General features: G+C 48.4%; 8 protein-coding genes across 8 annotated transcripts; 3 read left to right on the forward strand and 5 right to left on the reverse strand.

Moving 5' to 3' along the window:
* Positions 1-54: 54 nt before the first annotated feature.
* On the reverse strand, positions 55-1,191 carry N7508_002400 (SDR family NAD(P)-dependent oxidoreductase; the record flags this gene model as incomplete). The annotated part of the gene is given in 5 exon segments (XM_058460466.1): positions 55-350; positions 401-856; positions 905-961; positions 1,046-1,131; positions 1,148-1,191. The coding sequence occupies 5 exon segments, from the start codon at positions 1,189-1,191 to the stop codon at positions 55-57; spliced, it is 939 nt and encodes a 312-aa protein (XP_058323998.1).
* A 14-nt stretch (positions 1,192-1,205) lies between these two features.
* Positions 1,206-4,030, forward strand: N7508_002401 (C2H2-type zinc finger protein; the record flags this gene model as incomplete). The annotated part of the gene is made up of 6 exons (XM_058460467.1): positions 1,206-1,320; positions 1,374-1,778; positions 1,873-2,160; positions 2,211-3,249; positions 3,300-3,715; positions 3,813-4,030. 6 exons carry the CDS (start codon positions 1,206-1,208, stop codon positions 4,028-4,030), a joined length of 2,481 nt encoding a protein of 826 aa, XP_058323999.1.
* A 2,235-nt stretch (positions 4,031-6,265) lies between these two features.
* Positions 6,266-8,351, forward strand: N7508_002402 (WD40 repeat domain-containing protein; the record flags this gene model as incomplete). Its single annotated transcript, XM_058460468.1, has 3 exons — positions 6,266-6,305; positions 6,380-8,075; positions 8,126-8,351. 3 exons carry the CDS (start codon positions 6,266-6,268, stop codon positions 8,349-8,351), a joined length of 1,962 nt encoding a protein of 653 aa, XP_058324000.1.
* A 273-nt stretch (positions 8,352-8,624) lies between these two features.
* On the reverse strand, positions 8,625-9,635 carry N7508_002403 (uncharacterized protein; the record flags this gene model as incomplete). The annotated part of the gene is made up of 1 exon (XM_058460469.1): positions 8,625-9,635. The coding sequence occupies one exon, from the start codon at positions 9,633-9,635 to the stop codon at positions 8,625-8,627; it is 1,011 nt and encodes a 336-aa protein (XP_058324001.1).
* A 246-nt stretch (positions 9,636-9,881) lies between these two features.
* On the forward strand, positions 9,882-10,637 carry N7508_002404 (PRP38 family protein; the record flags this gene model as incomplete). Its single annotated transcript, XM_058460470.1, has 1 exon — positions 9,882-10,637. One exon carries the CDS (start codon positions 9,882-9,884, stop codon positions 10,635-10,637), a length of 756 nt encoding a protein of 251 aa, XP_058324002.1.
* A 447-nt stretch (positions 10,638-11,084) lies between these two features.
* N7508_002405 (heme-dependent oxidative N-demethylase family protein) lies at positions 11,085-12,685 on the reverse strand (the record flags this gene model as incomplete). Its single annotated transcript, XM_058460471.1, has 3 exons — positions 11,085-11,565; positions 11,629-12,094; positions 12,160-12,685. The coding sequence occupies 3 exons, from the start codon at positions 12,683-12,685 to the stop codon at positions 11,085-11,087; spliced, it is 1,473 nt and encodes a 490-aa protein (XP_058324003.1).
* Positions 12,686-14,018: 1,333 nt separating this feature from the next.
* On the reverse strand, positions 14,019-14,771 carry N7508_002406 (uncharacterized protein; the record flags this gene model as incomplete). The annotated part of the gene is made up of 1 exon (XM_058460472.1): positions 14,019-14,771. One exon carries the CDS (start codon positions 14,769-14,771, stop codon positions 14,019-14,021), a length of 753 nt encoding a protein of 250 aa, XP_058324004.1.
* Positions 14,772-17,492: 2,721 nt separating this feature from the next.
* On the reverse strand, positions 17,493-19,302 carry N7508_002407 (sugar porter family MFS transporter; the record flags this gene model as incomplete). The annotated part of the gene is made up of 2 exons (XM_058460473.1): positions 17,493-18,182; positions 18,262-19,302. 2 exons carry the CDS (start codon positions 19,300-19,302, stop codon positions 17,493-17,495), a joined length of 1,731 nt encoding a protein of 576 aa, XP_058324005.1.
* Positions 19,303-23,409: the final 4,107 nt, after the last annotated feature.

Genomic DNA, 23,409 nt, shown 5'->3' on the forward strand with positions numbered 1-23,409 from the left:
GATATTGTTTCTTTAGTTTCTGGACTATTTCAGCATTACAAGTAAATGGGTAGGCTATACAGTAATATATCCACCATCAACCACCATAGCATGACCCTGCACAAAAGAGGCCTGTGTTGAGCACAAGAAAAGAATTGCATCGGCGACCTCTGCTGGCTTTCCCATTCTCTTCATGGGGGCTATCTCAACTGCAGGTGAGATGGCCGCGCGAACCTCGGGCTTCTCCATGACGAGTGGTGTTTCAATCACACCTGGGCAGATGCAGTTAACTCGAATCCCATCCTTGGAATAGTCAATAGCATCTGCCCGAGTCATGCCAATGATAGCAGATTTTGATGCACAGTATGCAGCTAGAAGAATATTAGTCGCCCGGTTATATGGACAAGAAAGCAACACTCACGAGCACCTGGACGGCTGACAATTCCCAACTGACTAGAAACATTCACAATTGAGCCCCTTTGACCAGGACGACTGGGATCATGACTTGGAAGTTCACTTTGTGATGCCATCTGTCTAAGCTCTGCTCGAGAACATAGCCAGCAGCCTCGATAGTTGATATTGTTCACACGGTCAAATTCTTCAAGTGGTGTTTCGACCGACCGTAGTGGCTTGCCAAGAACACCTGCACAGTTTACTGCATAGTCAACGCGGCCAAATTGTTGTACGACTGCGTCGATGAATGAGTCTGCGAAGTGGTCGTCTGCCACATTCCCGGCTCTCACTAGGAGTTGGGTCTTGGGGTGTGTTGAAGAAATGGCTTCTGCTGTACATTGTAGAGTCTCGTTATTAAGATCTGTGATAGCGATCCTCTCACATCCTGCTGTCGCAAAGGCTTTTGCTGTTGCAGCTCCGATTCCTAGACAGTGTTGGTGATATATCCATAGAGGTCCCCTGTATTACGTACCTGTTCCACCCGCACCGGTAATGACTGCTACTCCAGAGAACATATTAAATGACATGACTGATCAAAGTATCAAAGTTAGTTATCAAACAGGCAAGATATCCAAGTTAACGAAGTAAGACGTGAAGTATAGCATCGAGTTACCCCAACCCAGAACCCCACCTTTATCGCTTATCACGGGCCGAAGGGTTCCGGACAACCCCGAGTTGGAGTAGTTGGAGTCGATTCTCCTATCTCGACACCCACATTCCACTTCTCAGGGTATCTTCGTCTCCAATCCAGTTCTCCATCCCCCAATGTTTCAATGGCGTCCCCATCACCCCCGTCACAAAGGGCCCGTGGAGCAAGGGCACGCATATGTGTGCACTGCGGTCGGAGTTTCCGGCGAACAGAGCATTTGGAGCGTCATATCCGCACCCGTAAGCTAGATTGGGGGCAGATCCTGAGGGCCCATGTACTGACCCATAATCAGACACCAAGGAGAAACCATTTATTTGTTTCTGTGGGGCTGCGTTCACTAGAAGGGATCTACTGAAGCGTCACACGCGCATCTCCCACCAGGATGGTCTTACCTCGCCAAGTGCGCCGCCTGAGCCAACCGCAAAGTCGGATTTCCAACCTGCACATCATCCTGCAGCTATCCCGCAATATGATACACCGTCCCGATCGGTAGGGCCCCTTGCAGGTCCGCCTGCTGTGCACCAATGGCCTGCTGCACAGAGTACACCTTATTTAGACCAGAGCCATGCTGCTGCTATGCTTCCTGCAGCTGCGGCTGCCACTAATCCGGCCATGGAGACACATTCTGGCATGGTACATGATCCAGATATGCTTCAAGCTGCGCAGCTGCTTCTTCCTGGTGATTACAGAGCTACAGGTATGTCTTCAAATTTTTTCGTAGTACAGTTTCGTGGGACACGCTGTTTGGCTACATTTCTGCTGGTGATCAGCCTTTTCTGACGGAGTAATAGCGCAAGCAATGCCTTATCTACCTGAAGACTTGAATCATTTCCAGGAATTTACTCACTTCTTGGATTCAATTGGGCTACCTGGAGAATGGCTTCCTAGCGAAGGAGAAACATCGCAAACCCAAGAAGTCCCTCTGGAAAATATCCAGGAAGCCGCCCGACCGACCCAGGATCAACAGGAAAGACAGCGACGAAATCCAGGTGAATCCTCTCGGGGAGACTCACCATTTCGATCATGGCTTCCGTCTGTACCAAGAGGTGACCAGAGTTTAGGGAACCTCTCTGACTCTGGTAAGTCGCTTGCCTATATTGCTCCCTCCACGATGCTAATATCATCCTAGAACCCCCACAGGTAGCAAAGAGAACTTCACGATTCAATGTCACCGAGGACCAACGCTTTCGACTCGCAGCTTCTCTTGAAAACTTCCGCAACGTTATCCCCGATTTCGTGTTGCCATCTCGGCATACATTGACACGGTATCTCACGTCCTACTTCGAGGGATTCCAACCTCATCTTCCATTTATGCACATACCGACTTTCCATATTAATGAACGTGCCCCTGAAGTCATTCTCGCCATAATGACGATTGGTGCTCAATATCGATTCGAACATCGCAACGCGGAAAGGATCTTCCACGTTTCTAAAGCGGTACTTTTTGAGCGAATGTCCCGAGAATCACGCCTTCCTTCTAAACCCAGCTATAGTTCAGCTTCTCAAGTACCGCTGGGGATTCCACCATATTCCAACTTCGGAGACCAATCCCTCACAGCACCGCAGGTAGCAGCGGAACGAAATGCTTCATGGAAGCAGATTGAAGTCACCCGCTGTCTACTCATTCTGATGGGCTACGCTACTTGGGAGAATGCTCGGCTGGTACAAGAAGCCTTCCACATCCAAGGTTTGCTGGTTCGCCATCTCCGAGAGGCCGGTTTGACAGAAGACCCCTTGCGCTCTGATCCACGAGCGCCCCTTGATTGGTATGAGTGGGCCGATCAAGAATCTGGTCGACGAACAAAGTTGATTGCGTTCTGTTTCGTCCATATCCACAGTATCGCTTATAACGCCTATCCCTCTCTGCGCAGTAATGAGATTCACCTACGGTTACCCTGTTCCACCGCAGAATGGATTGCAGCCACCCCTCAAGAATGGGAAGCCGCCCAGCGAGAGAGAGGACCTCAGCAGTTGTTCTTCCAGGATGCATTGACTCTTCTTCTACAGAAGTCTCGATCAGCTGTCCCGTTGGATCCTATCCCGGCGCCATTGGGTAACTATATTCTCCTCCATGGTCTGCTTCAAAGAATCCATCTTGTGAGCGAATTATCATTACCAAATGGAAACCATTCTACGACCCTTCCTACTGAAGAGCTTAACAAACTTGAGTAAGTCCCCACGTCTTCTTCCTCTTGGACTTATCCTAATAAACTTGAAGACGAGCTCTTCGCTCTTGGACCTCAGTATGGCAGCAAGCCCCCGAGTCCAGTCTTGATCCACATAACGCCAACGGCCCAATCCCATTCACTTCTAGCGCTTTCCTTGGCCTTGCCTACGTCCGTCTCTCATTAAACCTGGGACCCTATCGCCGTCTCGAAACTCGTGATCCAATGGTCATCGCTTCAGCACTCAGACGCTCACCACGCCCAGAACGAAGCTACCGCCTCATCCCTGCTCTTATATATGCTGCTCATGCTCTCAGCATCCCAGTCCGTCTCGGCATTGACCATATTGCTCGTAGTCAGGCTTTCTTCTGGAGTGTTCGTCATTCGCTCGCTAGCCTCGAATGTGCCGTGCTGCTGAGCAAATGGCTCTTTAGTCTTGCTGAGGCGAGTCCTGATCAATCCTTGAGTGGTATGTTCAATTCCCAGTGCCCAGCTTCCTGCGAATATTCACTCTCTTTCGAGCTTTCTTTAATGTATGGAACCCCATTCCTGACTTTTTATAACAGAAAATGAATCCCGCATTTTACGCTGGACACGTTGTATAATCGAGGAAGCATACTCATCCATAGACCTGAATGAAGGTGAGGCACCGCCGAACTTGGAACCGGCTTCTTTGGGTATGGCTGTACTCAAGCTATGGGCCCGATTGTTCGGCACAAATACCCAATGGCCATTTATCAATGTTCTCGGTCAGAGTTTGGAGCGATACATGACTATGATTTGATACCAAAGCTGATACCCGGACTTTGTACATAACAAGGGATGTCGGATTATGATAGTGATGAATATGTTTTGCTTTTAGAGCTAGATACCTTAACAACGAATTTTTGAACATGCAAAGCGGACAAGAGCAGCTGTATAGTGTTGGATTCGATGTAGATAGCAGTTAAGGCGGGTCGACTTGAGTTAAGGTAAAGCAAAAATTCAGTTCGACAAAAGCAGGACTTTCTATCTAGAAGAGCCGGAAAACCAACCCAATAAATCCTCTAATATGTAGCTATATTTAGAATGGCTATATGCCTCTACGTATTGCCTCTACGTATTGACTAGGAGTGGTCGCGTACTATTTCCCTTTGATAGTGTAAAAAAGTTTTTTCCAAACCATACATGAATAAAGATTCTTCTGTTTCTTCCTTCTTGGTTGAATCCCTGCTTAGAAGTGCCGGACATTGATTATCACCCCTTCCAGCCTTGGAGGCTCCTGCTGTTAAGAACTCACCTTTCGTCAAACTTCTCCTATATTTCCCGCCCATAAGTGATGGATAACAGCGAAGAATCCCTTCTAGTCAATCTGCCTACTTCACCTTAATTTTAGTTTTTATATTGTCTGAGTTTATATACTTCAAGCGCTTAGAACTAACGAATCCCTGCAAGTAGTCTACGCATATAACATCCTATTATCGAACACTCTCACACCCCACTATCACGCGACATTATCCTTAGCTCCTTGTATGTACCGTTCGATCGTAATTAACAAAAAAGTGGGCATAGTTCGGTCCGAACTAGGAGAATACTACCACTAAGAATTTATCTATCCCCCCCTCCCCGGGATAACACTATATTTAGGGATTTATATCCCAAAGGGAACCTCCCCACTATTCTTGGATTTTGTATTCTCAGTTCTGCGTCACTTAAGTCGCAGATTGGCATCTCCAAGACCAACCGCCAAAACAAAAAACAACTTGACGCCCAGGCGAAATCAATCACCTAGGCCGTCGAGAGTGCAAGTAACACCCACTTTTCCTTGGTCAGTCAAATTCAGTAAGATCCCCTAGCTCCTCCACTACGTCAGTAGCTGGCGCAGAGGCCGCAGCCCTACGAGCCCGACGAACAAACGACACCCGGTCTGTCCGCTCAGGTGCCAACCAGTCGTCCCATGATTGCATGGGCAAGGACTGCAATCGAGAGGCGCGGTCATCGCCTGTGCTCTCTACGGGAGTCATCTCACCGCCGTATTCTCCGGGGGAATCGCTGGTAGAGGGGCTTGCCTGGGGGTGGAGGCAAAGACATAGTGCGTAGCAATATCAAGTCGCAGTAGTGGTTGCGCGGCGATAGAGTGGCGGTAGGCGACCAAGGAAGGTCACGTGGGATGGGAATGGGACAATAAGTGTGAGCTTAGCTCGGGATGGCCGGGGCAACGAGTTACGTTGTCTGAGGTTAAGATGAAATACGCGGGAAACGACCTTGAAAAGGCCAAATTCAATAGAAAAGGACTATGTCAATGAAAGGCTGTTTATATTACAACGTATAAATATGGCGTATTCAACAACCTTGGCAGATAAAATGGTGCATATGCTACGATAAGCTCGATGGACTCTAACTAACGGACTACGGCCTACTCTCTCCAATAGAGCTCTACACAATGAAGTCAGATTGCCCATGTAGACGAGCCTATTGCGCTCATAGAATCATTTCAATGGCCGAGTTGCATCCAACCTCAAGCTTATGATCGCTTGTGTATTGGAGCACTCCACGCACGTTAGCGAACGGATATGAGAGAGTACTACGAAGGCAAGACTTCAATTTTCAATTCTATTCCCAGTTGTTTTTTTTTTGCCTTCAATTTCTTTCGGGCCCCTTTTCTGAACGACTTAAGAATGCTTCCGATTGCTGACTTTATGAGTTGTGAGTGCATCAAGTTAGGGCATGCGATGTATAGCACAATCGACGCTGATTGGTCAGATGCCAAGCTGTGGTCCTGCGGATCCACGGATTATCGGGGTCGCGTTAAGCCGCAACTCCCCTCCGCACGTTTGGAGAGACTTCGGCTCTTCTGCTTGTCCATAGAGCTTGAGGCACGAATCTGCGTGAAGAAGTAATTCTTGGACCTACTTCTGGGTCCCGTTTCCAAGCTTTCGTTTGATCGCAAGCTCCGATCCGATCCCTGTCTCAATTGCGCAAGAAAGCAATAACCTCCACCGTACAGCTGGTGCCGTGAAAGAAGCCCCCAGAGACAATCATGGTATCTCTTGAAGAGGAGGAGGACCGTGATATGGGAGGTATGGCCTTATCATCACTCAATCGCCGACCCCTCGGCTAGAGACTCATCCGCTAACCACCTCTCGACTTCTAGGTTCCCAAGACGGAAGCTCCGATAATGAGAACGAAATTGACGATACCATGCGTGATGTCGACGATGGTGATGGAGACAATGACAATGATCAGGATCAGGATCAGGATCAGGATCAGGATCAAGATGGCGACCAAGACGGCGACCAAGACGGCGACCAAGACGCGGACAGTCCCTCCAACACGAGTCAGGCCTCCGATGGCGCCGGAATGGCCTCACAACAGAACACGGATGGCGATAGCTCAAGGCTAGAAGCATTCTCTATCTATCATCCCAGCGTGCGCGCCGAGTGCCTAACCGCCAAAACGTACGATATCGTCCCAACCACTGCCGCGCCGCATGCCACTTCAATCAATGCCATTACGGCTACCGCCGATATGCGCTGGGTCTTTACAGGAGGATCGGATGGATTTGTGCGCAAATTCAACTGGGCAGAATCGATCAACAGCAAGCTCATGTTGACTGTGGCGCAGCGGCATCCCTTCGTGGACAGTGTCGTGAAGGCTGGAGTGCTGATGACGTACTGGGAGAACATGGATGGGAGCCACTTGTCGCCGGTTTATTCCCTGGCCGCCCAGAGCGAAGGCTTATGGCTGCTATCTGGACTTGACTCTGGTGCAATTCGATTGCAAACTCTGCGCCATGACGAAGGGAAGGAGGTTGCTCTTCTGCAACAACATACATCTGCAGTGTCCTCGCTGAACCTGACATCGGATGAACAATCATTGCTGTCTGGAAGCTGGGATAAGCGGGTATTCGACTGGGATCTCAACACCGGACAGGCTAGACGAGCCTTTGGAGGGAGTGCTGGCCAAGTTTCTGCAGTTCAGATTCGCCCGGAGTCAAACCTTCCAGTACCCAAAGACACTATTGATCTCCATCAGTCCAATGGGACGTATACATCGAACTATGCAGCACCTGGCACAGACAATTTCAACTTCATGGATACGACACAGGACGCTGCAGACGCAGATCAAGCCGAAAACCCGCAGGCGGGCTCACCGGCTGATTCTCTATTCGGTGGTGCTGATTCATTGTTCGGCGATGCGGATGGAGGTGCAGCTGATGGCGGCGCCCCATCGGGGGGTGTATTCGGAGTAGATGAGGACGATGAATTTGGCAGAGCCATGGCCCATGGAGCTATGGCAGATGCAGATGCGCCGGGTGAAATTGACGACGAAGTGCCAGCACCCCCTAGCATCATAAATGCCCAAAACGAACAAAGCAAAGTGGCAGAACAGTCACCTCAAAAGCTGGAATCTTCGAGTCAGCAGATGGATTTGACAGATTCCAACATTCCCACTGGAGCAGTACAGCCTGTTGCCAATGGGATACCCAAGGCAGAGGATCTCGAGACTTCTCATGGTCACGACTTCTCACAGAACATGCAATCAGTGCAAGGCAACCAGACAGATAACACATTCCTGGCTGCGTCTATGGATGGAACAATCCGCATATGGGACCGCCGACAGCCCGACCCTGTTGCTCGCATCTCCCCTCAAAATGCCCCTCCCTGGTGTATGAATGCCTGCTGGTCCCCTGATGGCAACTATATCTATGCAGGACGACGAAATGGCACTGTCGAGGAGTACAGTCTCCACAAGGGCCTCAGAAATGTTGAGCGGACATTCAAATTTCCTCAAGGAAGTGGACCAGTGACAGCACTCAAGGCCATGCCGAATGGGCGGCATCTTGTTTGGTAAGCAAGCATTGATCCCCCTCTCATCATTCCTTCTGACTTTTTATTAGCGCTTCTCATGATATTCTCCGACTCTACGACCTGCAAAACGAACAGAATGAGCAATCCCGCTCAGCTGTGCCCTTCCTCATTATTCCAGGTCACCGTACGGGAACTATTTCCCAGCTCTATGTTGATAACGCGTGTCGCTACATGATCTCTACAAGTGGGAACCGTGGCTGGGAAGGTAATACTACCGAGGTTCTCCTTGGTTATGAGATTGGGGTCCCTCAATAAGCTGGCTCATACTTAGTCTTAAAGGAGATAGTAGTCGATATTGACATAATTTACGAATATCATGACTTGAAGGCCCAAAATTTGAATCTCGATGAAGTCGAAAGTAGTTTGCCTCGGGTAAAAAATAGAGCTGGTTGACAAAGAAAAATGTTGAACCCAAATATATGCCATGTTAAAAAATACCCCCAAACGCCAGATGCCATTCCAAGGCCTAATAAAGTTTGTTGCTAGCATGTACAAAATCACGTCACATCATATAACCAAGGCAAAGAATCATTTCCCGTTATGAATTATTTCGTCAAAATCTATACCGTCGCAGACTTCAGCTTGCTGAGATCGCCAAGTTCCGAAATAAGGATTACCAGCCCACTTGACGCGCCCATCCCGGTCACTGTCAAAAGAAACATAACCAGGTTCCTCCCCGATCTCAGCTAGTCTTGCGGCACGCTTGGGCGAAGCGACGAGGTCACCAAATCCAGGCAAGGCAACATTGGGAATATGGGTTCTTGCTTCAACATTACCACCTTCGATATTGTTAACGGTGATTAGATATGTTGAGGGAAGAGGTTCATCGCGGTTGGCACGAAGCGGCATAGGGATCCAAGCTTCGTTATTGAACGATTCTTGCCTGTTCTTGTCATGGCGGAGGGGTAATGGCCGAGCAAGGAACATGTCATCCAATTTGCCTGTATCTAACAGGAGACCTGGTGTTTGGACATATAGTACACTGTCATACTGCATGAACTGGATTTGACCTAGACGGAGCAGCTTGCTATTTGTCGTTGAGTACCCCGCAGCTGTGGCAGCGGACATGTCGATAGGAAGTAGCCAGATGTCATATTTTGTACTGGCAGCACGCAGGATAGATAGAGCCGCAGAGGCGGATTTTCCCAGTTTCTTGGGTGACATTCTGTCCCACTGTTGTGGGTACATGAATAGACGATCCTGGACTGCTGTTCCATTGGTTGACAGTTGTTTAAAGAAGAGAATGGCAGAGCAAATATCTGAGGGATCTGGTTCAGATAGGAGCTGGAGATAGGCATAGTTTCCAGGTGAGTTCGAGTGATCTGATACCCCTCGCTTTTGAGCGGGCTTCTGGAATGCGGAGCCCGGGGCCCCATGTTTCCCCATTGAGGTATCATCCTGAGGCCGTAGTGCATACTGAATGTTCTTGACAGACTGTTGTTGCAGTACATATCCTGAAAGGAATAGTAGCACGGTGAATATGCAGATCACTCCCATCGACACGATGGCCGAGACCGTGGAGGACGTTAGAAGAACCATGACCAGGGAGGCTGCATGGGCTGAAAGAAATAGACAGTATTCAAATGTCAAACATGCATACCACGGATATGTGTTAACGACCAAAATCCAACATCAAGCCACTTGGGCAATGTCTCATCAAGTGTTTCATGACATCAAGTTGTTTACGGGGTTGGCCGCGCGACTATCGATAAGGCAGAAAGTCTTGGCATTGACACTTGGGTTTTCACTTCTAAACTTCAGCTCTCGCAAACCCTCAACGCCAAAATGACCTCCCATCGTGCCGATGCTAGTACCTTCCTCGATAACCGCGGCTACACGGGGCCCTTGGTTCGCGGTGTCAATCCCGTCACACTTTTCGAGAAAGCTGTGCGCGATCGCATCACCGACTCATACTACTGGAAGGAACAGTGCTTCGGTTTGAACGCAGCGACCTTGTGTGACCGCGCCGTCGAGCTTACTTTTATTGGCGGTACCTACGGTGTTTCTGAAAAGCCAAGCCCGTTCCTCTGCCTCGCCTTCAAGCTCCTACAGCTTGGACCGGACAAAGACGTCATCCTCGAATTGCTCAATTTCACCGACCCCGGAAGCGATGCGGAGGAGGATCCAGAAGATGACATTGTCAAGGGCCGCGGCGACTTCAAATACTTGCGCGCATTGGCCGCGTTCTACGTGCGACTGACTTTCGACGCGGTAGACGTCTACAAAACCCTCGAACCTCTTCTCCTCGATTACCGGAAACTGAAGCGACGTGTGCGCGACACCTTCATGCTTACATTTATGGACCAATTTGTCGACGATCTTCTCACCAAGGACCGTGTGTGTGGTACTAGTCTGTGGAAGTTACCGCCGCGAGCTCAGCTGGAGGATTTGGATATGTTGGATGAACGGATCAGCCCGCTTCAAGATGAGCTCGAGGAGCTTGATCGCGAAATCAACGACGAGGATTCTAAAAGGAGCCGGCAGGGCAGCGATGCTGGATCCTCTCCTAGGGGCCAGGAGGGTGCCGAGGGCGACGACTGAGCAGCCTCGCGACTCAAAGACTCCTTTCCTTTTCCACCCGGTCTCCCATCGTGGACAGACCTCCGTTCACAATCTCAAGCATAGCCCTCTGCAGACATACTTGTCTCGGCTTTTGGGCCACCAAAGCTTGCGCGCGTCGTTCAAAGACCACGCCACCGCGAACAACTCTACTGGATGACAGTGCCTCGAGGAACGACCACAACTCATGATACCACTGTCCAGTCGCACGGATATAGTTTCAATTTTCTTGAAACTCGCCCAAATGATTATGCCCATGGAACCCATTTGTTCGATTTTAAACATCATCGATCTCAAGCATGTACATACGAATCAACTTGCAGAAAGATATATCCCAAGCATCATCAAACTGCCACCATGGGAATCAAGAAATAAATGAACTCATCAGATGAAAATCTCAGACACAGAACAAATCGCAGCAAATCAAATCTAGAATCCCTGTTGCCGATGCCACTTTTCCTGCCACCCCTTAAACCACGGACTATCATCCAAAGTAGCGACCTCCCAATCCTTCGAAATCAAGCCTTTCTCCTCTTGTTCTTTTGCCCATTTCTTCAAGTTAGGTAGCAAAACATGTTGCACGTGCCATACACCCTTGTATTCCATGAGATTCTTCTTCCCCTCCGTAAGGAGCTTCGTGAGCAAAGATGGCACACCAGGCTCATCACGGAATTCCTTCACAGGAGTGAAAAGACCCTTGAAGTTGAAAACAACAGCACCGGACAAGGGAAGCCGTCTCAGGGTTTGCCAGTCTACTCGCAAATGGCATTCGTCAAGTGCAAGATCAGGTCGCTGAGATAGACGGAGCTTTTCATGTGGATCTCCCGGTGGCATATACAATGGCTGCCCGATTTCCAAGCCCCAGGACCCTCGCTGGATTGGTTTTTCAGTTGGCATTTTGGTGAAGAACCTAGAACATAAGCTTAAATTAGGGACCCGCTGTCACATGGTCATATTCAGGGCAGCAACTTACCGATCCATGGAAAACTGCATCTTTTCCTTATAATCTGGAATAGTCTCATGAATCTCATGCAACTGCTTCCCAACCTTGGTTGCAACATTCCATCCCAACGACGAGCAGATGAATCCCGCACGCAGGAAGTAATATCCCGTCGTGTCATCACGAAGCATGATACCGAAATCCTCGGGTACGTTATCCAGCAGCACCTCAAGGGGAGGCCTGGTTGTCACATCCGTCTCGGTACCAAGGATCTTGTTATGCAGTATCCGCCTATCCACGAGGGTGAAATACTGTGGGTAACGAGCACAGATGAACTGCAGAACCATTTCCATGATCTCCTTGCAGGCCAACTCGGACCCTGGCATAGAATCGAGCACCTCATTTCCCCTCGTTGCATACAGTTGTTTGCGCTGAGCAATGCGCTTCTTATATGTGTTTTCGAGCTCGATCCACCAGTCAGTTTCAAGCTTTGTTAAGGCTAATTGAAGATTCACGCGGAGGTCAGTCTTAGGTTCTGCAATATTGGAGCTACTGGAGACGTACACATGGTCTGGTGATATGCCCATCTAAACGGACGGTACGGCCGAGGCAATGCCTTCTCAATATCAAATTCAAGATACGGGCTAGGAAGTGGTACTCCACTCAAAGTCGCATAGTCTGGGAAGTCCCCGAGAGCTTTGATTTCATCGACGGAAAATCCCATCGGGGTATACTTGTTACCTGGGCTTGACCTGTAGTCGGCGCTCATGGGCAGGATGTTGCGATGGACTTCGTCTTCGCTGACCTCGGTATATGGCGCGCTCGCACATTTTATTTCGGCTAGTGCCGTTCTGCGTTGGGGCGGCAATGCGGTGGTATAGGTGGACGGCGATTGTGGGCTTGTTGATGTCTTTTCGGGGGAGAAGGATCGTGGTGGTGTTCTAGCTGTTGAGTTCTTTCGACCTCGCAGCGTGATTCTGGCGAAGTATGATTTTCCACGTGCTTTGTTGACAAGGGCATGAAGTACAGTGGCGGCTAGCAGGATCAATCCGATTCGCCATAGTTGCTCGGGGCTTGATAGAGCGTTCATGCTGACTTAGAAGATGCGCATTAGGGCACGTCAATGGTGAGTGACGAGGCAATTTATTAAGCTTAAATGGAGATAGTCGCACAGGGGAAGCTTTACAGAAGTATGTATCGAGCAACGGATGAACGGGGGCCAAAGCGAATAAGTACTCTCCGGGGTAATGAAGTAGGAATCATGTGCGGATAGTGTTGCACCTGGACGAGAGGTGTCCGAAGCGGGGGAAAGCTTGTATCCATTCAGAATGATTGGACATGCGCATCGAGTAGCTTCTTTGGTCATCTATCTCGATTGCTTTTGCCATGTTAGGTGAGTGAATGCTGCCTGTACCTATTCACTTCTCTACGTTACAGGTGGCCTGTTGACAGATGCAAATGATAGGCTTATCTTGACGCTATCTTAGCAGGAGAGGTCGATATCTAATTCGCATAACCGGGTGTACATACGTCCATAGGCTTAGTCTACGCTCTGGCCTCTGCGCTACAATTTATCTCAGTGGTCTCACTGAAGTCGCCCTCGCAAATTAAGAGAACCTCACCCCATCTAAATGACAACCTTACTCTCAGCCTTTTGCTAGACCAAATTTGGTTGTTTTCGAGTGCGCTTTTGATAGTTAATCCTACCTGCATTCCAATACCGTGCCTAATAAAAAGCCTTAGTCTCTCGATATCTAGTAAGAGCTATCTGTAGTACTTACCATGACAACATAACGACATAGAAGTAGATCATCGACTACTTAAAACCGAGGTCGATTCTTGATATATCATATTGTCCGGGACGAGTATCAAGCCTACCACTAATCATTTGGAATCCACGAATCTATTTGCAACCAAAAACAAAGATAAGGAGTGGAAGAAGTGCACTGAAGAGGAAGAAAGGTTGCGTTTCCCAAATGGGTAAAACTATCCCGAGGCTTGGCAAATGACCGGGGTATGGGGTGAAGCATATCAATTTTGGTCCCCCTAGAAAATCGCAAAAGAGCAAAACAGAAAGCAAGAACTGCTGTCAAGGAAATTGCTAGAAACCATGGCACCGAAGACTCGTGTACAAATTCCTGGTCGCGTGACAGGAAATCGCATCTGGCTCCAGTCTGCATAAAGTGAACAGATTCACCATGCACATGAAGTCTGCCAACGGTGAGTTGTGTTTGAATTTACCACATCAAGCAATAAATCAGAGCAAGATGCGTCGGAGTCATGCACATGAGCAAATTACTAGCAAATCATCAGCTAATGAGAGAACGCGAGAAGAGCAAATGGCGAGTCCAGACCGGTTGCATGAAATAACGCAAAATACGCAAAATACAAGGCAAAGAGCAGGAAAGAGGATGCCTTGGTTATTAGACCATGCCAGCTTCAACGCCTTCTTCAAAACATCGGTACAACTTGTGCAAGGCAAATGGGCTCTTGAGATCAATCCCTAGCTCAGCGGCAATTAAAAGACTTCCCTCGTGACCTGCAATGGCATCCATGAAGCGGGAGAATTCAAGGGCAACGTCGACAGGATTTCCAATAATCTCTGCTAATTTCTGGCTAGTTGCTTGGAACTGCTTGACGAAAGATCGTCGATCACCCCCATTATAGTGGATGCTTCGCCAAGATTGGTACATTTCAATCAGGGCCCGTCGACTCTGTTTTCCATAGGTGTCCTGCAACCATGTGAAGAGCTCAAAGGCTTTTCCGGTTTCACCTTGGCGGAAGGGACAGGCAAGATCAGCATCCAGAGTCGCAAGAAGGACGTTGTATACAGTAGTGCTTTTGGCCAGCCACTCTTGATCAATACTGGGATTAGTGCCTTGACCGATAAATTCGTTCAATTCCGCCATGAGATCATTGATCTGGAGCTGGGTCATGAATTGGTTGAGGAAGATTTGATCTTGCGTAAGGACTCCTCTGATGAGATGAAGATTCACGCCTGGAGTTTCCTGGCAGTGAGAAGGTCGGAGCATTTCTCCAGTGACGATGGACCAGTGGTTGGGATACGCGAAGCGCATGGCATGTTCAAGCTTTCCAATCCATGTGGAATAGTTCGCGGGGCCATTCAACTTTGGAACGGCAAACCCTCCGATGAGGACAAAGCCGCTGGGATCCATGCTGGCAATGTAATGCTTTGCAACTGGATTGATAGAACACGGCAGATGTCGACGTTGGTAGGAAACTCGGCAAAAAGGAAAGCAAGGGTCACACAATTGCTTCCACTATCTCTGCAAGAGTGGGAAATTGGCAATCTGCTCCGGCTGAAGATGATAAGTGCGCTGTCGGCAAGGAAGTCAAAAAGTCCTGGTGCGTCGGAGGCCGCACACTGGGTTACTGGTAGAATGGTAGATCTCAAGGATTGAGAAGGATGTTAGAGAAAATTGTAAGAGAAACAGATAAGGGGAGAGAAGACATTCGGTGAGAATAAAAGTGAAAATGGTTATAAGAGTAAATGTAAGCGAAGGAGACGTAAGAGTAGAAATGAGAGTAAAGTGAAAGAAGGAGAATCCATGTCAACTATAGTCAATTCCACATTATATTGAATCTAAGTTGATAGTTTAAAAGGATGTTAAGTATCGAAACATTTCTCACACTGAATGCGGTGGTCAACCGGTTCTCTACCAAGCAGCGCGGCCAGATCTTACACCATTGTTTCACCACCAAGGGCAACAATAGGTAGAAGAAACTACCATCCTGCGACTGCGTTATTGGATATGTCTGGACAACTCTATGAGTTGGGGTTATGAGGACGAGCTACGCTGCAGAGTTACGGATATGAAGTGCTTGTCTAGGTGTGACATGGGAAAAGCGGCTCTCAGGCTAGTCGATCTTCTGCATTCCCGACGTAGGAGGTGGAAGTTGTGGTAGGCGAGAGGCGAGGCATTAGCTGGTAGTAGTGTATAGAGCTAAGGCTATGTAGGCTATGTTGGCTATGAAACAGATAAAAAGCCCGATTTAATGATTGATCAATAGTATAATATTGATTCAACGTACAGAGGTTGTGCTCTCCTTTAGAATACCTTTCTGTCCCCCTTCCGTCCATTTTTCAGTGCTAGAGGCTATGAGAGGATGTGAATCAGCATTGCTCCGGCAGACCGTTCAACGTTGAAAAGGCATCACTCTTGTATTGATCAACCCTTCAAAATCCCCGTCCATAGTAGAGTAGAACAAAGCTCGGCGTTTGTTTTGAAACTGTCCATATTTTGTTTACACAGGTTCTGAATGCACTAGTGCTTGTACGGGCCACTCGAGCCATTCTCTCCACTGAAGGCCAAGATATTGACTGATCGAGTCAACCAAATACCTGCCACCATCACAAAACACCCACTTGTCCCGCTGCGTATCAAGAAGGGCACCAAAATATGCTAAAATAACCAAAGCTTCTCCTTTTCTCTCCGCGACTAGATCAATATATTCACGAGGGACGAGCACTGGCCATGCCACGAGAGCATCTATGCTGTGCTCGTTCAGATCTTGGTTCCCCACAATGGTCATAACCGATTGTAGGGCTTGAATAGTCTGCTCATACCTCCTGACAGTAGCATTGTCAAGCCCATGGCCTTGAATGCGACTGAATATCATTCCACAAACTGGCCCTAGAGCCGAATTTAGAGGAGGCATTATTTCTCCAAACTGGAAAAGTGGCTTCAATACTGTTTGCTGTAATAGCCTCCATCTTCCTTCTCCTGTGACCACCCTCACCCCATGATGTACAATAAAATATTGTACGAAGCGGTCCAAAAAGCTCTCGAAGTCGTTTCCCCGGCAGACGAGTGTTTCACAGAGCATGTGCAATCCTAAGACGCCAGCGAACAGGAAGACGGGGACACAGTTGTCGTCTGTGATTTGTGAAGATAGCCCGTTGAATGCACTCAATGCATGGTTTTGTAATTCTGTGGAGCGGTCTCTGTAGAATGTTCGCTGTCCTGGTCTCGTAATGCTGAGGTGTAATGAGCTAAGAGATAAGATCTCATTCATAAGATATGGAGCACCAAGACAGCACTGTAGGATATCTTCAAACGAAATAGTTGACTCGGTACTCGGCTTATTGAATACCTTCAGCGTTTCAGCTGAGAGATTGTGGGCGAGTTCGACATGGAGCATATTCACAGGTGCATATTCAGGATCCTTGCTGGACTGCTTATCTGCCGAGGCCACAGCAGGGGATACAACTGCCGGTGATGCAGGTGCAGGCTCACAGCTAACACTGCGTGGGGGATGTAGGATCGGAATCGAGCCCACGAACTGGCAATCCCGCGCCGAACTAGTGCAGTTGGAACAGATTGGTCTTTGCTCATCGCACTAGCGGAGTCAGCAAGCGTGTAAATGCGTTTGGCTTGCTACAAACCTTCATGTGACGGCGTTTGCATTCAATACAGCCATTCCGCGATTTTTTATGGGTTCTTCGCGGCATTTCTGCCACAGGTGATATGGAAAGGGATATGGTTAGGGCGTCGGAAATCTCGTTCCGATAGGCAAATAGCTTATTTCAGACCCCGAGAGATCAAAGCGGCAGGAACGGTTCAGCCTTAGCTGTCGGATAAATCAATGACAACAATAGCCTCATACCCACTTGAGCATTGGTGAAGATCCCAAGTTGGGATACGCGTATGCACGGACCATTTCCCCACTTGACTTTTAAGGTTATTGATTGGTTTTGGTTCCGCCTCTCTCTTGTACATTCATCTTCTCAAGGAGTGCTCTGAAGCTCTTACAAAATAAGGGATATAGAGACAAATTCCATTTTAGGATGTAATCCAGGCTACCTATCCGAGTAAGTTATATTATATAAAAAAGGCCGAGGCCTCATTATACCCATAGTATCATTATCATTGCATTTAAGCAGTGGTTGAGTCGACCTCAAGGTGATCAGCATGAATCTGCTTCTCGGTTTTGAGGTCCTCCAAGTTCTCCACACCAGTAAGTCCAAGACTCTCATTGATGCGAGTCATACGGAGACGATCCGCCTCAGCAATGCTGTCCATACCACCACCGAAGAAGACATCCAGTTCCTCAAGAGTCTTATCCTTGGTCTCAGGGGCGAACTTCCAAACGAAGAAACCGCCTCCGGCACTGAAAATGGCAAAGAAGATGTAGGTACCGTACTTCATCGAGTTCAGCATGTCCTTGGTAGTAAGACCAATGACGAAGTTAAACATCCAGTTGGTGGAAGCGACAATGGAAACACCGCGAGACCGCTGACTGTTGGGGAAGATCTCCTGAGCCAAGACCCAAGTGACAGGACCCCAAGAATAGGCAAAGTTGACAGCAAAGAGCCAGATGAAGGCAATGGCAACCCAGCCCTGAGACTGGGCGAGTCCCTCATTCAAGTCCCACTTGGGCTTGTAGATACCCTCAACGATAGCAACAATAATGTGGCAAAGGAACATGCCTGCAGCTCCAACCATCAGGAATGTCTTGCGGCCAAACTTGTCGAGGAAGAGGACGGAGGGGAAAGTGAAGATAATCTGAAGAATACCAGTCACACCGGTGGCGAGGAGAGTTGTCTTTGTGGAGGTGAAACCGAACTGAAAAAACGTATGATTAGTTAAAAACAAATGTATAGGGAACCCTGATAATGGGGAGCAGAAAAGAAGTTTCTCATACCGAGGAGAAAATTTGCGGCGCATAGTAAAGCACGGCATTGATACCAGTGAACTGCTGGAAGATCATCATACCACAGCCAAGGACCAGACGCTTGAGCATGTTAGGGGCAAACAGAGACTTCCAGGGAGCCCAAACCCCACCGGCGCCGACGAGCTCACGCTCAGTCTCTTCATCGAACATGACAGCGGCCTTGATCTCAAGGTACTCAGCCTGGACAAGGGGGTCATTCTCAGGGAGACGACGCAGTCGAGAGATAACAGACTTGGCCTCTTCGTCACGGTGCTTCATCATCAGCCAACGAGGAGAGAATGGGAAGAAGAAGAGACCGAAGAACAGAACCCAGGCGGGGATAATCTGGAGCGCCAGAGGAAGTCTCCACGCGATAGTCTTCTGGCCCAAGCAGGTGTGACCGTGGTTTTGAGCGGCGTTGTATGTACCGCTGGCCAGGTAAGGGTTGTCAATACCCTCGGGGTTGCAGTGGATACCGCCAACAAACTGCATACCATAGTCAAGCCAGAAGGCGACAGCGGTACCGACAGTGATTGACAGCTGCTGCAGGGAAACCAGGGATCCACGCAGCTCAGGAGGAGCAATCTCGGCCTGGTACAGAGGGATGACCATACTGAACATACCAATACCAACACCACCAATGATTCGGCCGGCAAAGAAGTACGCAGGAGTCTGTGCACCAGCCTGTAGACCGGTGCCCAGGGTGAAGATGATAACGGCAACCATCATAGCGTACTTACGCGAGATACGATCTGCGAGAATACCGTTGATCAAAGCACCGGCCCAGGCACCGAGCTCGAGAGCAGCCACCAACCAACCCTGGATGGTAGAACCCATGAATAGAGGGAAGTGATTCTCAAAGTTCTCCATGACAAGAACAGGACTCATCACACCCTGATCGTAACCATACATGATACAACCCAACGAGGCAAACAAACAAGTGAAGAAGACATAAGGGTTGGATATGAATCCCTTGAGACCGTGAGGCTTCTCCGCATTGGTGCGGCCAACCACTGACTGACTGATTGCCATCTTGGGTATGAAATTAGGGCACAATATAGACAAGAAAGCGAACCCAGTCAAGGAAATAAGGTCTGTAAGACGGGTAGACCACGCGCATTATATAGCCCTGGCTCCATTTTGCGCCTCAGCTTTTTTTTCTCCTCGCTACCTGGGGTTAGCGTCGTCGACCGGCCATTTCCCCAGGACTGGAGACGCAACGCTGCACTCCAGACAGAAATTTCCATGCGGGAGACCCTGGATCACCAAATGCCATGTGCCGTAAGAAGGGACTAGCAGTACGCTAGATCCAAATCTGAAGGCTAGACCGATACTCGGAGTAGTAATGAGCCGGAAGTACGAAAATGCATATACTTGTCGGAAACTAAGGTGCGCCACAAACCAAAAAGAAGCAGCGCGCCTCAAACCACGGCGTGTACTGGGGCAGTCTTGGAACCGATAGTCACAGAACAAGCCTCCACGGCCAAGGCCGCCATTGCTTGGCTTCCATTTGCTGTGATTCGTAATTCTCTTGTCAGCGTGAATCCTTTCCCAACATCAAGTTCCCTGTTCTCAGCGAGAGGGGTACTTAGTGCTTACTGCACTGGCAGACCCTACGGAGTGAGTCCTTAGCCCCCGCATATTCGACATGTTAACGATGTTGGCTGATGAACGGCGAGTGCAAGTACAAATACCCACTGCGGTTTGCCCACGCGGCTGTATTCCAGGTCTACAAAAAACACAGATTTTGCTCATCACCTGGTCTCAAACAAGTGGATACATTCTAGAAATAATCTCAAGAACACCTGAAGTCCCACTAAAGGCATGCAAAGGTCTCTCTGTTGACTGATCTCGCATGTTTCGAGGACTATGAGTGGATACATCCAACAACAAATGAGAAACATGGAAAAGAGAGCCAAAGAAAAGTGTGGCGCCGGGAAAATGTCGGGTTGACTAATTCGGAACCTGATTTAGCAGCCCTAACTCCTGATTGAGCATAGTTTGTTCCTGGCTCACACGATGTTGCGCCAGTATGCTTCTGGGGTGTATAGTGCGCAAGCCACGAGGCGCGTCCTCCCCGGATATTTCCACGGATTGGCTGATTCTCGGCTTACGGCCCAAACCGTATGCACGAGACCATTTAGTCGAAAGGAAATGTGTCACTTCCAAGACGGCATTGAGTCCGGTTCGGCAGCCGTGAAAAACTTCGGGGAACCGATCGCGGGACGCGTGGCCCTACATTTTCCCACGGGGTTCACCCCTTCTTTCACTTTGCCTGTTCCAGATGCCCGGTGAGAACTGAAATGCCGGGGATGTAAATCTGGGGATTATTTATGTTATAAGGGTTGTAATATTTTCCGGGATCAAATCAACGCAACTATTGCCGTATCGGGTGTTCTTCTCGGCGAACCAAGCAATCTCAGCTTCCGACTCTTCCGGAGTACGTCGAATTTCCGTAAAATTGCCTGGACGCCAACTCCGACGTGTGCCCATGGGATCTCGCTTGTCTAGATGAACCAATGAATCTCGCCGCTAAAAGTCCGGCCCTGGCTCGGGTCTAACCGAGCTTGAAGCGGAATGTTTGACGGTTTTATACCTTCAATCCTTTGGATTCGGGTCTATGAGAATTTATATAAAATGTTGGTTTTCTATCTTGCCTCATTATTATTGGACATCCTAAGTAACATAAGCTGGCTAATTATTGTGTGCGAGTGCCTTCTTAATGTCTTGTTACTCGATATGCATAGTTACAAACAAAAGGGCAGGCTTACTCAACGAATGGCATGTTAATTGTAGTCAGTTTTCACAGTATCGTCTTGGTTTGCTATGGTAACTTTGTTTTGCAAATGAGGCCCCTTGGCCCTACCAACTACTTCTAGAAGATGCAGCCTTTCTCTAAGCCCTAGCGATATCCTGCTCCGGAGAGCCGTACTACACAAATGTGACTTCAAACGAATATCGATACAAGTCATACAACCTTGCATGAGAACCTAGTATATTTGGTTTTGCTAAATTGGTCAACGGCGCTAGAGGTTCTGCCAGAAGTTCGGAGTCCCCGCCTCAAAGAAACCAATGAGCCCAAAGAGCCTCGATTCCAACTAACAATGAGGCCAATGAACAAAAGAAGAAAGCTATGCCATAAAAGCATTTTACTCCTTATACTCAATGCTCTCTTGTCAAGAGACAATAGATGCTTCAAAGACTTTGAAGGCTTTCAGCCCTCTCAATCTTCGAGGAAGAACTCATCAGTCGAACTGCATATAAATACCCACACACTCCGGACTTTGTTAGTGGACTTTTTTTTCGAAAACTTCCAAATTCAAAACACACAATTGGAATGCACACAATGACCTCTCAATACGACTGGGACGTACGTCATCCTCGGTACAATGTACCTATGAAAGTTGCCCAGAACGAACGACCACTAACACTCAAATTTCATGCACGCCGACATGGAGAGGATTTTGCCTGTAGATCAGTAACGGTATCACGGTGCACTGGCATTGACTGCTCTCTTTGGAGCTGAAGGTTATGTGTATCATTCATGGACAGAGATATTCCAGAGCCAGTATCGGCCTTGCTGGGATCTCCATCAGTCAACACTTGATCAGACCGAGTTACCAGAGCTGCGTGTGATGGCTTCGGTCCCGCCTCTCATTTCATTAGCCAGGATCTCGTGTCATTGCGTGGGTGGCTCGAAGATTGTATTCGAGATCGAACCGGTATTTTATGAAGTTCAAAGTACAAAAAAATATTGATTCTTTTCCACTATAATTTTCCATGAGCAAATAGCCAAGTGAAGACTTGAACAAGTCTCTAGCAACCATGCTCTTTTTTCCTAGAATTGGCAATGAAGCTGTTGCCAAAATTACTTACTCTTTGTGGAGGAGACCGTAAAATTTAGATCTCATCTGTAGAACTTTGGGTTCATGGGTGACCTTGAAGTAAGGCTGTGATCCTATAACCACTCCAGGACCTGTACGGAACTATATGCGTCCAGAAATGCACTATTTGAAAATAATCGGAGTTGAGGAGCATGTTGTTCCCGGAGCTGGCCAACCGAAGTCCTAATGGAGATCTGGTAACCCATGCGAAGTACCTTCAGCCAACTTGTCAACCATGAGCCATTGGCGTACGCTCATTGCCGCTCCACTGATGTGGGAGACCAAAACTTACCTGATATGAACGAGGGAGGCATTGCTATGCAGATTCTAATCCTCGCCGGGCCTGTGAACTGTACGAATTTTTCGAAGATCTTTGAACTGCAGGAGACATAATTATTTTCTGGGTTTATTTCACTGTGAAGGATTTGTAACAAAAAGAGAAATAGATAGTACACTCGCGTAATGCGGCACAATGGTATACATTCCACCGAAGAGCAGGTCATTTCCTCTTTCGGTATCCAACCCCGAACCCGAGATTGCCAAGACAACCACATATGCAGTGCGTGAAATGTCTTGCTTTGGACAGCCGAAGGGAGATTCTCTAAATGCCTAACCTCTCAGAAAAGATTAGCTCACGACGCGGGGAGAGCAGCCCAGATGCGGGGACCAACCAATGTTCTCTGATTGAGGTACTGCGGTCAGAACTACTACGCGCTCCGCTTGCCCGAAGAATTTCACATATAGTCTCAATAGAGTCACGCGTCGTCATATATTTTTCAACGGGTTGACACACAGTACAGACGTCAATTTAGCAAAATGTTGCAAAAAGTGGACCACGTGGATTGGAGGCACGATCGACATTATCATTGCAGATACTGTACTGCCCTCCCGGGCTTGCGCAGTTTTTCTCTTAATAGGGGCACTGATTGGCTTTGAGCTAGGCCAGGTACAATTTACTCCTAGCTTACTTTCGTGTTTCATCGAATAATATATGCAAGGATTCGCGGAAATGCGTTCAGCACTTGCAAGTTATGTGATAAAGTACGTCGCGGAAAATCGCAGCTTGACTATAGGCAAAAGCAATTCCTCCGTACTCGAGTATGCTTTGATTGTTGTTCAAAACAGCTACGGGGGCAAGTTGGAGGAGTTGCAAGCTTGAGGAGATGTAGGCAATGATTTGCACCCCTGGACTCCGCTGCATTGACACATTGTACTAACCCTAAGCTACTGGGAGCTCCGAGATGGGTCCAATGGA

This window comes from Penicillium antarcticum (assembly GCF_028974205.1).
Source record: "Penicillium antarcticum strain IBT 31339 chromosome Unknown utg000002l_segment0_segment0, whole genome shotgun sequence".
Classification (NCBI taxonomy): Eukaryota; Fungi; Ascomycota; class Eurotiomycetes; order Eurotiales; family Aspergillaceae; genus Penicillium; species Penicillium antarcticum.